The sequence below is a fragment of the Chelonia mydas genome, chromosome 2 (genome assembly GCF_015237465.2).
Source record: "Chelonia mydas isolate rCheMyd1 chromosome 2, rCheMyd1.pri.v2, whole genome shotgun sequence".
NCBI classification, from domain to species: domain Eukaryota; kingdom Metazoa; phylum Chordata; order Testudines; family Cheloniidae; genus Chelonia; species Chelonia mydas.
Window position 1 is genome coordinate 237,510,798 of NC_057850.1, and position 16,412 is coordinate 237,527,209.

At 39.9% G+C, this 16,412-nt stretch overlaps 1 protein-coding gene across 11 annotated transcripts in view; it reads right to left on the bottom strand.

The window, feature by feature from the left end:
* Positions 1-16,412, bottom strand: part of LOC102941241 (phosphofructokinase, platelet) — an 81,755-nt gene that overhangs the window by 24,333 nt on the left and 41,010 nt on the right. For 6 of the 11 annotated variants that reach the window (XM_037891004.2, XM_037891012.2, XM_037891006.2 and 3 more), the window contains exons 10-16: positions 15,663-15,788; positions 14,963-15,027; positions 10,774-10,843; positions 7,815-7,832; positions 3,726-3,872; positions 2,057-2,127; positions 317-404 (exon numbers count right to left, since the gene is read on the bottom strand). In XM_037891004.2, coding sequence (XP_037746932.1) covers positions 317-404; positions 2,057-2,127; positions 3,726-3,872; positions 7,815-7,832; positions 10,774-10,843; positions 14,963-15,027; positions 15,663-15,788 — 585 coding nt within the window. The remainder of the gene's footprint in view (positions 1-316; positions 405-2,056; positions 2,128-3,725; positions 3,873-7,814; positions 7,833-10,773; positions 10,844-14,962; positions 15,028-15,662; positions 15,789-16,412) is intronic. The other 5 variants (XM_037891011.2, XM_037891010.2, XM_037891008.2 and 2 more) reach the window with 1 other exon arrangement.

Sequence of the window (16,412 nt, forward strand, 5' to 3'; positions counted from 1 at the left end):
TGCATTTGTGCTCCTAAGTCACTTAGGCTATTTTGAAAATCTGTTCTACCCTGCTGTCTTACCTTTAATTGAGGGGGAAAAATGTATTTTGTTTTACACTTACTATCAACTATTCTGCATTCCAAAGCTCCAGAGACATAGATCATCTCCAAAATTTCTTATCTCAAAAGCTCTCGCTCTGTTTCATATATCAAAATTCAACATAAGCAAAATTTTAGTTATGGGGAAAAGAAAATATTTTGATGCTTAAAAATGAGTGTAGTGTGTTTCAATTCCACTCCAGCTAACAAGTTAACAGAACAACTAGGTAATGTACCTCAAATCCACCAATAACCATAAGGGCGTTGATGTTATTAGTGCGCATCTGGTCAGCAATCTTCTCCAAATACTTTGCAGGGAGGGTACTAAAAAAATAGTTAAATCAAAAGGAGACGAGAGGTCAAATATCTATGGATATTACTGACAATACCTGTTCGTTTTGGTAGGATGGGTTGTTGAATTGTCAGAAAAGTTCTATATTTTACACACTTAGGCTATGTCTACACTATGAGCTGGCAGGACAGGGTGATTCCCTGCTCATGTACCCATATTCACACTGGCTCTCATCAATCTAGTGTGAGTATAAGTATCAGTGTAGCCATGGTAGCATGAGCAGTGGTGACACAGGTTCACCATGCCAAGTATGTACCCACTGGTTTCAGGTGGGTTTGTATTTGGCACGCCTAAGCCATGCCTCTTCTGCCCTACTCACTCCCCGGTACTACTGCAGCTACACTGCTATTTATACTCACTCCAGCTCGATGAGAACTAGCCCAGTATGTGTATTTGAGCAGGGGAATCACACCCCTCGCATGTAGTACAGACGTAGCCTTATCCATAGAAAGATTTTATTTTCTAGCTATCACCTATATTGAGATGATTACACAATACAATTACAGCCAGTAACAAAGGAAGCCAGGAAAGGACATTTTTGGAAATCCACCCCAAAAATTAAATAAACTCAGTCTATTATGTCTTTAGTCGGTCTTCTCCCTCTGTTCTTTTAAACCATGGAGGAGCAAATAGTTTTTACGTAACGTTTCCCCATGACCAACAGTCCTAAACTTTACTGAGGTGATTAATTTAAATAGGATAATCAGATATGCGAAATCTGACTAAGTTCTTAGGTAAATGGGTTGAAAGAATGTGTTAGTCACAAGATAAAGCCATGATTCCACAGGCTGTTCCATGCATATAGACATAACATGGTCTGCATGGACACAGCAATGCATTCACAAGTTATATATCATAAGACTGGAGCGTGCCATGTAACCACGCTTCTTGTAACTTCCTACAATACTCTGTAGCAATAGCCTTAAGTGTCTTAAAGCAATGATACACAACAAGGGACTGTTTTAATTCTGTCTCCACTGATGGAAACCCATTAGTACCACAAAATGCTGAATTTGAACACCCTGAACTTAAAAGAGAAGAGATGTCAGGTAAATTCTCAAAAATCAAAAGAAGCTTCAATACATAAAGGTATAGTAAAGACAGCACATGCAGTTCACTCAGTGGCGGATTAGCCACTGGGCCAATGGGGCAGGTGCCCAAGGGGCCCCAGAAAAATGGGGGCGCTCCTTCCAGGTAGCAGGGTCAGGGCGCGGGGGCTTGCCCTGCTCCCCCCATCCACCCAGTTCTTCTGCCAGGGAGTGGGGTAGGGGCACAGAGGCTTGCCCCACTCCGACTGCCTGGTGCTGCTGTCAGGGTGCAAGGGAACCCTTGCACCGCAACCCCGCTCCCTGGCAGGAGTGCTGGACGAGTGGGGGAAGCCCCCATGCCCCAACCTCATTTCCCCAGCAGGAGCATGAGGGGGGGGAAGATGGGGGAAGGAGGCCGCGGGGGGGGGGGGGGGGGGGAGGGGAATGCAGGCGGAAGGGGTGGGGAGCGGCCCCCCACTTGCTCTGGTCCAGGCCCCACAAACCCCTAATACACCTCTGAGCTCACTAAAAGGTACGTTTTGGCCACTGTTTCTTCTACTTGGGTAAAGTGACCGCAGCCAAAATTACGATATTACCGTTTTGTGCCAAGAAGCGACCCTCCTTGTCCAGTCCAACCTCCAACATCTCCCCAGCTGATTTCCTTTATCTACAAATAAAGTTAAAAAGAGGAGGTTCCCTTAAGTAACTTTCCAAATGCTACATCTTTGGTCATGCAACAGATGCAGTTTAATGTAAAGCTTTCGGAACAGATGTTTAGCACCATGGGAGCTACCACAAATGAGACCTGGCAAAAAATCCCACAGCTCAGTTTCAAGAGGTTAATTTAATCTCCCTTGAAATTTTACCCTTTTCTCCCTTGAAATTTTACCCTTAGCTCACCTCTGTCTATTTGTTCCTTCTTCCTCTATGAATCCTGCCTCCATCTTTTTCCTCAACTCTTATCTTTCATCCTCCCTCCATCTCATCTCCTCCCCTTACCTTTCGTGATAGTATAATCCAAGAATCCAAAGCCAGGTCCCAAACTTGGTCCTTCACTCGCTCAAGAGAAGGAACAATTTTCACTCTGCTGTGACCTGACCCCCATCCCCATCCTCCGGCCAATCTAGAAAGTGGAATATGACAAACTCTGTATCCATCTTCTCCTTGGGAGACCAGGTTAGCTGATGGGTTGCCTCAGACATGGAGGAAGGGAAGTATCATGACAGACCTATCCCCACTTTCTGAAAAACAACCAACCTGTGTCTGCCCTAAAGAGAAGTCCTTCAGGGTTTCAAAAATACAGCATGTCACAAATCTCAGGACTTGGTTGCTGTATAGTATAGCATATTCCACTGAAGGGGTATATCTGATAATAAGGCACAAACATGACAACAGATTCAGTGATTGGTCTGTATTCTCGCTGTTATCTAGCCTGTGTGCTTATCTCCAGATGCTTCATACTCCAACGGCCAGTACAATGTAGGCAGTCTGACAAACACTCAACATCCTGCCAAGGTCACATTAAAGCTGTCCTCTGTGCAGAAACAAGGAACCTCTTCTACAGAGAATTTCTCATCCAAGATATCCAGGAGGCAAAAGAATTCAGACCGGGTTAACCTAAGACAGGATGCTCTTAGAGGTACATCTTACACAGGGCTGCTTGTTTGCAGACACATATTACACCTGCAAAAGTGTCGGAGTGAAAAAATAGCTGCAGGCGTAAAATTAAATAGGCTGAGCCTCTGCCGACTTGGACTGCGCCGGCAGTGAGACAGCAGTGCAACGATTCAGATTTGTAACCGTGTTTCACATAAATTTTGCACCCTCAGACAAGAGAGTCACTCTTTTGAAATTGTACCCGCTCAGGAAAGAGACTTGATGCTTAACCATGCAATAAATGATCTCGAACTGAATATTAATGCATAGCCTAATTATCTGGTTCTGAGCTGTAAGGGAATTCCGTTGCTGGTGTTCAGCACCCATATATTGCGTCAAGACATCCTTAGTCTCTATAGCAATGGTAGAGATACGCAGGTGACATGATCTATGTATTTATAAGTTTTTGTTGGCAATAAAATATACAGCTCCAATCTGAATTAACTAGGTGTGTCTATATATAAGCAGTTAAATTTAAAAACCCTTGTGGAGTCAGTTCACTGAATGATATCACAGTCATTTCTGTATTTCCATTAGAAATATGACAAAAAGGTAAAAAATAAAAAAAAACAGTTTACAGCACTTTAAATACAGTCATTTCATACTAACCTGGCCTCTAGCAAAGCCTTCAAATCCATCAATGACAGCAAACATGTTGTGACCTTCAGTTATGCCAACTCTTACTGCGGATCGGACGGCAGCATTCATACCGGCTGCAGGGGCACCTACATTTAAAACTGCCACATTAAAATTAGTCTGCAAAAGAAAGAGAAAACAATTGTTAGATCGAATGTACAACAGTGAAGTGACTGACAGATATTCTAATGTTACATAGCAACTGTATCGTAAAAAGATCAACAGCAGTTTTCAAAAGTTTAAAAAAGCTGTTCTAGATTTAAGTGGGTGAAAAGATTTCAGCACATTATCATCAAATTAAAAAAAAAAAAACACATAGAAACAATCTGAAAAGGAACAAAAGATCTAGCTTTTCTAAAAAAAATTTAAACAGTTTTGACCAAGAGCTACATTTGACTTGAAGATCAAATCACTCAGGGTCTTGTATTTTCATTCTAACAGGGTCAAAAACTATGACAAAAAAAAACAACTCAGTTATCCACTTGGTATCATAATATCAGTGCAGAAATTTGCAACAAAAAAAAAGCAAAGTGGGCAAGGCAAAGAGTGTGAAGGGACATGTTTTGGTCCAGTGGCATAACCACTAAGCATGTGTTATCAGCCGACTCATGGAACAGAAAAGACATCAGCTTCAAATTAAAATGCCTGCCAAATCCTCATGCAGGCAAGATACCATAACAACGGTCACTGAAAGAGACTTTCACAGTGGGATTACAGTTCAGAGATCACATTTAGACAACTCAAACTACTTTTCGGTACGTAATGTTTGCTATTGACTGGAATTAAATGTATTTAGGTAAAGGTGTTTAGTCCTTTCAGAGCTCAGAATGTCTCTCTGTTCAATTCTACAGTGAAGTCAGGATAATGAACATGTAATATTGCAGTGATTTCATGGCTAAGGCTACAACATCAGATAGAGGTTTATGACTTCACTAAAGATCAGAGCAGAGAACAAGCTGGGCTGTAAGGAGAAAAACTCTCAATAAAACAAGATCTGCTATAATAAAGGGAAACAGAACATTATCAGGTAATTTGTGCTTTGTACACATGCTTTTATCAGTGTCAAAGTCCCTCTTTACATTGCTTAATTATGAATTTACTTTGGTTATGTCAAAACAATTGTTTGTAAGGGGCTTTACAGGAAAGCATATTCAGTACTCCTCAGGTAACCAAATACACACAATGTTGTTGTAAGCTGTTCCTTTTATTTATAGGTCAGATATACAAGGTCCAATTCTGACCTCACACCAGGTTTGGAACAGCAAATACTCTTTTCTGCAATGGAGTTACTCCTACTTCAGACTGGTGTAACTGAGACCACGGATTCTTTCCTAAAGAAACAGCTCTATGCTTTGATTTCCATTGTAAGCGCTAAAGAAAATGACAAGTCAAAATGAGCTTTATCAGGATAAAAAAAGTCAAGTTATTGAGTAAAAAATTAGCAAAACATCTTTCTGACTAATTTTAACCATGGTTCATAGAACTCTACTCAACTCAAGTCTTCTCTACAACAAGCAGTACCTGAAACAGAGAAGTGTTCTTTACAAATTAATCACTGGTTATTTTCCTTGAAAGTTGTACTAAAAAAAAATCATTAAATTATAACTTTTAGATATTGGGCCAGATCCTCAGACAGTGTAAATCAGTGCAGTTCCATTGACTTCCATGAAGCCATGCTGATTTACACCAGTTATGAATATGATCCATTACTTTTAAATGAAAGAAGTAAGTCTATATTCATAATACATAGAATTTGGTTTCGTATTTCCACAGTTGAAATTAATACTGGCAACAAAAATCATAATAAGGATAGAACTAAAACTTTGCGTAGTTTAACTTCTCCAGAAGGTAAGCCATGTTATTTTACATTTAGTAAGGGTGAAGCATTCAAGAGCTAGTGAACAGCAGAAGCAAAATGCAAAATAGTCTGAGCTTGCGTGGCAGCACTCATTGAGCTTTAAGCAATTTGTTAATCACATTCAGCAGCACCTCCACATTAAAATGGCATGCATTAAAGTGCCCTGCCTGGATTCTGGCATAGCAATGGCCTAACTGAGGAGGAAACTCTTCCATTTTCAATCCCAAAAGAGAACAAACATTTTGGTTTTTTTTCTAAAGATTACAGATTGTAAAAACCAAAACAGTTGCTAACAAAAATCATGGTATTTATGCAAATATTGCATGGGCAGTGTTATTTCCCGGCCATTGTGCCATAGAGTGTGACAGTGCATGCCAGACTGTGTTTGCCTGTAGTGAAGAGTCTAATTTTCCTGTATCTGAAGCACAGGTGGGCAAACTATGGCCCGCGAGCCACATCCGGCCCACGGGACCCTCCTGCCTGGCCCCTGAGCTCCTGGCCCAGGAGGTTAGCCCCCGGCCCCTCCCCTGCTGTTCCCCCTCCCCTGCAGCCTCAGCTCACTGCGCCTCTGGTCAATGCTCTGGGAGGTGGGGCTGCGAGCTCCTGGAGCCACCAGTGCTCCAGGCAGCATGGTAAGGGGGTTGCATAGAGGGCAGGGGAGTTCAAGATAGAGGTCAGGGGGCGGGGGTGTGGATAGGGGTTGGGGCGGTCAGAGGGCAGGGAACAGGGGGGTTGAATGGGGGCAGGGGTCCCTGGGGGGCCATCAGGAAGGAGGGGTGGGGGTTGGATGGGGTGGCGGGGGGCAGTCAGGGGCAGGGGTACCTGGGGCGGTCAGGGGACAGGGAACAGGGGGGGTTGGATGGGGCAGGAGTCCGGGGGGGGGATGTCAGGGGGGCAAGAAGCTGGGGGGGGGGGGGGGAAATAGGGGGCAGGGCCCGGGCCACACCTGGCTCTTTGGGGAGGTACAGCCTCCCCTAACTGTCCCTCCATACAATTTCCGAAACCTGATGCGGCCCTCAGGCCAAAAAGTTTGACCGCCCCTGATCTGAAGGAACACTATGCTGCTGCACACTTAGGATCACAGCCAGCAAAGCATTTAAGTACTACAGCTGTCTTTCTATGACTTTAACTCTGCAAGAAATAATATCAACTGTCTGTCCTAGAGGACTTTATACTGAGCAATTTATTAAAAGTTTTGTACTGCAAATTGATATTTAAATTTTCTTCTGCTACCTTCAAGGAGATGTTTAATTTGCCCAATGACTAAGTCTTCACACATGGTATTGGTAAATCTTACATAATATTGTGGCTATTAAAAATGGAATGGCTGTGGCTCCTGAAACATTAAATCTTTTTGCTTACATGTGGCTGATGGCGAGTAACATTTGGATATTTCTGTTGCCCCATTGCCAGAATTTTGCATCCTGATACTTAAAGACTAGAATAGCTAGTAGAGGAATTTATTATTTGACCTCTTGGAAATCAAAAAAGATCATTTTTCTTGGACATCACCTCTATATTCATCTAATAATGAATGGACTGGCTAAATCATCTTACCACTGGCTCATCCCTAGACAATGGAACTAGATGGTGGACACTTGTTTGCTCCCAGGACTAAGAAGCGTCATTAAGTTATTAAAACTATGATAACACTATGGTAATTCAGATATGTACAGATCTTATGCTCTTTGCTTTTATTCTCCATTGACCTCTTCATTCTTCATTAGTATTTTATATCAATATTAAATTTTCAGCATTGGGCCCTTAAATCATGCAAGGAGTCTACTTGAATTTGCAGGATCAGGCCCCCTGTTTTTTATAACCCTCTGTCAATACACATGGTATGGCTTGGGATAAACATGCCACGATAGATAAGCATTAAAAGTTTCTACAGAAAAATGGTTATCAGTACATTATGAAATCTTCATTTTACAGAAGTCAATTTAAGTTTCATTTTAGAGTTATTGCACAAACTCTAAAATTCAGGGGGTTTGGGGTGAAAAAAGCTTGATATAAATAATTCTGTGGCAAAACTGAAGGACAGGTCCTGAACATTCTACCATCCAGCTGTTGAGCACAAGTTTAAAATAATTTTTTTAAAAAGGCAAATTAAATCTCATTACCATGCAAAAGTAAAACAGTCTCAAAACCTACAAAGGTTACTGAGCTGTCTAAGGTTAGTCACTGTGCAAATAATTACGTACACTACATGAGAGATCATCCTGTTAAAGAGAACAGAAAGATTTTTAAGTAACAGGCTACTCCTACAGACATTTTCTGCTAATTAACAACCTCACGATTGTAACAAGATAGTAACTACAATCCTACAATGCAAGGGTTCTCCGCGTAAATGGGTTAATACTCAAAATTTGATCAGTTACTCAAGAAACAAAATCTTCATCAAGAAACTTAAACATTGACAAACATTTGTATTTATTTATTTTGCACTAGAATACTAAGAGTGATTCCCTTACCTAGTATAGGAGCAATGCTGATTTATACCAGCCGAGGATTATTATCTTGCCATAGATTTTTTAGTTATTTTTCTTTCTGTAACAGGCCACTAAGTTACTATATTCTTGGCTTTGTTATTCTTGCTTCTTCCTTTCCACCCTGTTCTTATCTTTTTTTCCCCAGTAAGTTTGACTAGTTTTCTATGTGTGTTTGCTTTTAGACAACAATAATTATATAAACTCCTGTGACATAGTATATCAATAGTTCATTTACATTTTTTATCTTTAGTGAAAAACCATTTTCTGGATATTTTTAAACTGCCAAGCACCCGCAGAATGTAAATCCAAAACCTCTTAACACTTACAAGACAAAACCAGAAACACTTGATCAAATCCTAACAGTTACTAACAATTACAGGCCAACCTAAAACACCCACTAATGCCATACACAGCAAGACTGTAGCCAAGATTTAAAAAAAAATATCAGCCTCAAGCTAAACTCCTATGTTTAGGTATCTAAATAAATAGCCTGGTTGTTCAAAGCTGCTGTGCTGATCATCCATCAGCTTCCATTACTATCAGATTCTACTAAGCGCTCAGCACTCCTGAAAATCAGGCCACTGATTTAGGCACCTAAATATGCATTTTGGAACCTAATTTAGGCTCCTATTTTTGAAACTCTTGGCCTTTATGCCTAAAGATTCCTCTGCCCTGTTTGGTTTTTTTCCTGCCATTTTATTTGTTTCTAGTTGTAAAATTGTCTCTACTTTTTATTTCTTCTTTCCTTCATTGCCTGATTTCCTTTAAAGCATAAATTCTTCCTGGTTTTATCTATCTGCATGTTGCCATACTTTCTCAGTTCCTATATATATAATCAATATTTTCTGTATTCATGTTTAAACTCTTGGCCAGTGGCTAAGAATAAATGGCAATAAATCTAAGCCAGAAAGTTTATACTCTAGCAATTCCATTTTTCCAAAGACTATGGAAAGTTTTCAGAGTAGCAGCCGTGTTAGTCCGTATCCACAGAAAGAAAAGGAGTACTTGTGGCACCTTAGAGACTAACAAATTTATCTGAGCACAAGTTTTCGTGAGCTACAGCTCACTTCATCGGAGCATCCTGGGTTTAGCAGGCCAATGCTCAAACCACTGAGCTATCCCTCCCCCTCTGAGACTACAGAACATATATGACAGAAAACCTAAGTGGAGGAAGGGTTAGTAAACATTACAGAGAAGGCATGGCCATCTAATGATACAGAGCTCAAGGATTCATGGAGAATCTTGGCCCACATTTTGGGGATCTCAAGGCTTCCATGCAAAGTACTTTCCTCGGTTTGTGGATGTGATGCCATTGTTTGGCGGTCTGCAATTGCATTTGTAATACCACACCTGGGGCATGGGTCCTCAGCAATGGGTTTTGAATCTGGGACCTCTGGTTCTAAATGCATAGAGCCTCTACTGCCTGAGCAAAAAGTCTCACCTCTGTTAGCTTAGGCTGTATAAGGACAACCTCTTTGGCCCAGCTACCACTACAGGGGAACAAAGCACCACACTGACTGGCTTACATACACTACTATCCACTCCTATGAGGGGAATAGAAACCAGGGACTTAAAATAACATTGCAAGTAGCAGTAATAAGTGCCCTCCCCCACCCCAGTATTTTTTGCAAACTAAAATGGCATGTTTTGTTTGCACTACACGTGGGGGTCATGATATTAGCTGTTCACAACATTTCTGGGTGGCCACCTGGTATGCATGCGAATGTTCCCTAATTTTAATCTGAGGTTGTTTTGTTTTTTTTTCAGAATGTCATACTGGAACAGCATTATTCACATCGTTCTTCCATAAAAAAATACAACTCATCCAACCAGGAAGAAGAAACAACAACAGGTGATTTAGGTGATTTATCCTACACCACAAATCAGGAATAATGAAAATGGAATAGTCAAAATGAACAAACTGTGAATAACCCACAGGCTGAAATTTGTTTACATAAACTGTTTGGTGAACGCTTCCTAATAATGAATATACTAGTAGGGCTCAACACTGGTTTATGAACAATTCGCAAACTAGGGGAAAATCAGGATTATTTTATCACTAATCTATGCACAATGAATGAATGGTTAGATCAGGCCCGCATGGTATATGCAGTTGCTGATCCCTAACTCCACCCTCTAGCTTCTAGCCGCACACACTGAGGTCTCAAACTGTTTTGCTTGTTGGATGCTGAGGTGAAGAATCCTCCTACCCAGTGTCCTCTCCCCTTCCACCAAGACTTTCAGGTTCTTTTAAGTCTAAGTACTTTGCTTTTGCATCCTTCCGTGCCATGCAGAATAAGAGAGCATAATAGGAGGCACTAGCACATAGATAGACAGCAACAGGCACCATAGATATACCCATGATAGGTAAGTTCCTTTGAAAGGAATTTCCTAGGAAGAATATTACTTGGCTTTAAAGGATTATTACTCTATACCAATTTTATGATGAAATTCAAAGTATCTCCTACCAAGCCTCTATCTTTCATTAAAGTTTTTATTTTAATTATACCAAATACAGTACAAGGTTATTTTTAGAGAAACAGTTGTTAAATTCCAAACTGAATATATTGTTTTAAGATTTCTTTGTTAAAATGCTCCAGACAAAAATTATTCTGTGCACTGGGCAGAAAAACAGAATGGCTCATTTAATTATTCAAATGGTATGACTTACCTTTGGAAGTTCTGCATCTGGTCTTCTGTGAGACAATAATTTGTAGGTGTTAAGGTTGTTTTCAAAGCTCCTAAAGAAGGAAAAATAATATTTTCATTATGTAGTTTTTAAATTCTTTGAAGAAAATGTGTGTTTTTGTAACTAATAAGGATCTCTCTGTCTATGCAGTTTTGACAAGTTGCTAAATTTGGCACTTTGCATCCCAAATAGAAGTCACACACATTATAGGTTTCAGAGTAACAGCCGTGTTTGTCTGTATCCGCAAAAAGAACAGGAGTCCTTGTGGCACCTTAGAGACTAACAAATTTATTTGAGCAAAAGTTTTCATGGGCTAAAACCCACTTCATCGGATGCATGCAGTGGAAAATACAGTAGGAAGATATATATATATATACACACACACACACACACACACACACACACACACAGAACATGAAACAATGCGTGTTATCATATACACTACAACGAGAGTGATCAGTTAAGGTGAGCTTTACCAGCAAGAGAGAAAAAAAACCTTTTGTAGTGATAATCAAAGTGGGCCATTTCCAGCAGTTGACAAGAACGTTTGAGGAACAGTAGGGGGAAAAAATAAACATGCAAAAATAAACAAATATTTCTCCATGTTTATTTTTCCCCCTACTGTTCCTCACACGTTCTTGTCAACTGCTGGAAATGGCCCACCTTGATTATCACTACAAAAGGTTTTTTTTCCTCTCCTGTTGGTACTAGCTCACCTTAACTGATCACTCTCATTATAGTGTATATGATAACACACATTTGTTTCATGTTCTCTGTGTGTATATATATCTTCCTACTGTATTTTTCACTGCATACATCCGATGAAGTGAGTTTTAGCCCACAAAAGCTTATTCTCAAATAAATTTGTTAGTCTCTAGGTTGCCACAAGTAGTCCTGTTCTTTTTAGACACATTATAGACTCCCAAAACCAGAGTTCTGATTTTACAGAGATGATTTAGAAAGATGAAAGGGGTTGTTAGTATTGTTCTCATTACCTGCTAGTATCAGACAAGGTCCCTGCTAGAAGCACATACAGGGTCAGAATTTTTTTAGAATCAGAAGTGATCCTTTTAGTGATGGAAGGAGGATCAGTCTCCTATTGCTAATCACTTTTAGCCCTGAATATGCGTGAATGGAAAGCAGCAGGATGGCCAGACTTCACTGTCATACCAGAGAGGAGAAAATTTAAGGCCAAACACTATTACATTTTCTACAAGAGAGCTGCAACAGGAAGCTTCACTTTTACCCCTAACTGACATGAATGAGGGTGTAAGGTTGCCTCACAAAAACTGAATGGCAAGTTACAAACTTACAGCAATTAAGCTGGTTCAGGAGGTGCCAATGACTAGACAATGACTGGTTTCAGAGTAACAGCTGTGTTAGTCTGTATTCATCCGATGCATCCGATGAAGTGAGCTGTAGCTCATGAAAGCTTATGCTCAAATAAATTGGTTAGTCTCTAAGGTGCCACAAGTACTCCTTTTCTTTAGACAATGACTATTTCTAGTCTGCAGAAGAGAAAAGGAAACTAAGGATTTTAGTTTAGGAGATGCACATTCTTCAACAGAAGTTATTCTTCTGAGCTGGGTGAAATTTTGTTATGGGATTGAGACTGATAGGTATGAACTCACCCTTCCTTAAACATAACTGTAAACATAAGCCCCCATCTAAGACAAAAGGAGTGTTAACCTACATAAGAGCTTTTTCTTAGTATTGCTTTCAGAGAGATACAGCCTAATGGAGCAGCTAACAGCACTACGCCCGACCCTAGAAGAAATCTGAAGAGAAATTTGGGGGTCAGGGATGCAGGCTGACTAACATGCTCTTGGCGCTGTGAGCAAAAGAAGCTGTTTCTGGCTATTCGATTCCTTCTGCATTCAAAGACACAGGACCTCGTACGTTCTTTGTAAATAACCAAAACTACATCAAAGTAATACCTTTCTACCACCAATTTCTATTCCCAACTGGAACATCCACAGAGCCCCAAACTGACTAGCTGCTCAGATCAAAAGGGCAACATTATTAAACTAAAGAGTAAATAATACCAAAGACAGCAACTCAAGTTACAGTGGCTGACCTTAAAAACTTTACAATGTTATCTTTGCAACTACTGGAAGTTAATATGACTTAGTATAGGGAACGCCTAGGGAGTATACTGTGGTAATATTATTTATTCACAAAAGCTATTGAAAAGTATTAAAGGTGATAATGACTGTATCTTACTCTCTAAAGTGCTTATCTTCATTATATATAAATTTACAACTGAGTATGCTGACTTACATAAGGAAACACATTTTTATCAGGTAGCATTCACCCACTTTAACCACAATCACAGTGACTTTCCAAATTCAGACACTTAACAGGAATAATTTGTTTGTTTGTAACGTTAAACCACAGATGCAAAACAGCTTAAAAATTGGAAAGATGAAAAGTTTAGAACTCTGAAAATAATGTAAAGTATTTAAAATAACAGTGAGAATGTCACTAAGATCCCTCTAAAATTTAACAGGCAAAGTAGTACTACAGATAAGTAAGGATGTGTTTTGTCATTAAACAACTTGAAGCAATAATTGATTTGTTTCTCTTATACTAACTTTCACAAATCCTTAATAGAGTTGCACTGTTTTTGCAGTGATCTAATGCAGTGCTTATAAAACAACCAAACTACCTTTACTAGGTCTAATACACTATGTACTTGGTTCCAAATTTTATGCATAAGCAAACATATTCAGTCACTAGCATTATCAGTCACCTCAGACAAACAATCCTGTTGACTCATTCGTGCCTGAATGGTAGACTTACATCAGGATCAAAGTCCATGTTGAAGTCTTAAAGCAAGCTGCAGTTAATTATCGTTTCTTGTCTTTGAAAATTATAGGAATATGAACTTTTATAACTGTCCTTTCTAGGTTACTCCTCTGAAACCTCCTCTACCACTGTTACTGGCAATACAATTAACTACATTACTTAAAATAAAATAGCCAGTGTTAATGTAACCCACATGCCTGGTACTGCAGCATTTGACTTAGTTTCTCTTAGGAGGGGAAGAGAAGCAGTGGAGAAGAGACATAGATCTTGGTTGGATATTCTGTATCTCTGCACACATGCAGAGAGCAGGACAGGGCAATTCAGCTAGAAGGGCATAGAAACTTGTAGAACAGGATGTGGCAATTAAACTAACATGCTCAGTAGCTGGTTCTGAGGCTCTGTAGGAAGTTCTCATTGTGCACAACCCACCGGGCAGGTCACACTCTAGTCACCCTCTGAGAACTGAGCCAATCAGAGAGCCGGGGTGGGGAAGGTTAAAAGTATAGGAGTTAAAGACAGCCCTGTGGACTCAGTGGCTGATTGACACAGGACCAAGCGACGCATCTGCCATGTGGACTGAGTCCCAATCCCTGTGCCACTTTGGATACAAGATACTGTTTTACCAAAGACTGAGAGGACCAGTCAGCTGTTAACCTGAAGGCTGCACTCCTGCTAGCTGTGGAGATCCCCCGACTGTTCATTTGCTGACAGGGTTCTGACGTGTTTTAAAGGATTGAGATGCTCCCATTTCTCATGCTCTGAAGAGTCCAGGTGACACACACAACATACCATGGTCACATCATAAAGACTGCAAAATCATCTCTGAGAGAAGATCAGAGCAGAATGTGCTTTGATGTGTGTGCTAACGAACAGAAAATGTTATGCTGAAACCTTATATTTGAATGTTTGTAACAGAAACAAAAGGGGGAAGGTCTGTGCAGGGTACCAGCAGATTTACTGTCTCAGAGCTTTTCCTTAAAAGTTATTTATAGTATTCCAAATACTATTTATAACATTTTATCCTATTTAAAGTGTGTTTTGTGCGTATTAAATGTTTGCTTAACTAAGAAAGTGTGATGCTCTCTTTTAAATTAATTGGGGATTATTACCATTTATTTAGCAGAGTCTTACATACAATATCCCTGGGGTTTAACTCTGTGTAATGCTTTCTGAAAAATCCTGTAAAGATTGAACTCTTGTCTGTGCTTCAGCAAAGCGTTAAGCTGAGGTGCAGGAGGAAAGGGAGTGGATAGTTATGCAGAATAATGCCTGAGCAGCCCCAGGCCCTGGTACATTAATGGGAAGACAAAGCAGTTCAGTATCTCCTAAAGCAGACAGATGGGTATGATTTGACGTGTTGTACCTTCCACGAAGTTTGACAGCTTCACAAAACTTTCTTTCATCCATTGCTTTCTGTACTTCTTGAGTCTTAAAAATTAATGAAAAGAATAGAATAAAAGGTTAGTAAACTAAGGACTGTACTGTAAATGGATCGGTTCTGAAATAGCACTACTATTTGGAATACTGAAAGGACAATCTGTTGTTTGATTTGTTGTCTGTTGTGACCTGCATCTCACTGGCATTTTTATATTTTTCTTTCCGTTTCTATAGAGGACAAGCAGGTTTGAGGGCGGGAGAGGGAAAATTGGCACCTAAAACAGCCACAGAAGGAGAAATTTTTTTTAATTTAAATTGGGATGAACTCTGAATAATTTCGGAGGAGGAAACCAGATTAATGCAAATGGGCTATAATGGATGGAGATTTTGTAATCAAAGAGACAAGGTGCAAAATGAAAGATTCAGATGAAACTGAAAAACAATATAGGTTTCCAAATCTGAAAAAAAGCAGCAATGTTTCTTTGTTGGACTGCATTTGTCAGTGATTATTCCTAAAACAACTACATAGTAATTACATACAGCAAAGACATAAGAAGAGGTCATTATTACCAAACACAGTTAAGTGTTCCATTCATGTGTTCTAACTAATAACAGACCATTGATTGTTAGAGCACTTTGCTATAGTTAATGAATAAGTGTAAACTGGCTCTTCTCCCGGAACTCACCATCTGCACACACTCCATTAAAGGCAGACGGACAGCTTGGTTCCCAGACAAGGACACAACACAAGCAGGAGTATCTGGTGTAGCCTCTAGAAGGGCCAGGACAGCTTCCACGCCCATACGGCTTGCCTGAAAAATATAGAGAGAGATGTTTCTGTATTTGGGGATGCTCTCAGTACTAAAAAGGAGTAAAATAGTTGGCTCCCACCACAGAAACAGGGAAGTACCCGAGATTTCTCTTTACATTGTTAAAACAATCACTCCTTGATAACTGTGATCACAGCTGGTTATGTTTAATATATTGTGACCCACAGGACAATAAGACTGCTCTCACAGCTGGCTTGTCAAGCCCACTGCACAGTCAGGTTTTAATCAGAGCTCTTCTAAAGGAAATAGGATTACTAGTAAATACGATTATTAATAAATACATTACAGTGAAGGTCATTCCTTTTTAAAATCTACCCACCTACTTATATCCATATACAGCACCTATCAGCAATAACTGAGCATGTTTATGTGCATGCTCTCTGCACATCCACAAACTATATCTTTCATTCATTTAGGTTGGTGACTTTGATATATAGCACCGCAAGGATGAGTAGCAAAGGCAGTTTAAAGCCAGGTGTACACTAGAAACTTTTGCCAGTATAGTAATGCTTCTGTGTAGTGTGATTATTTTTATGACATTTATATACCAGCAATACCCTTAGTGTAGTTGTAGTTATACTGGCAAAAAACACTCTTTTACCAGTA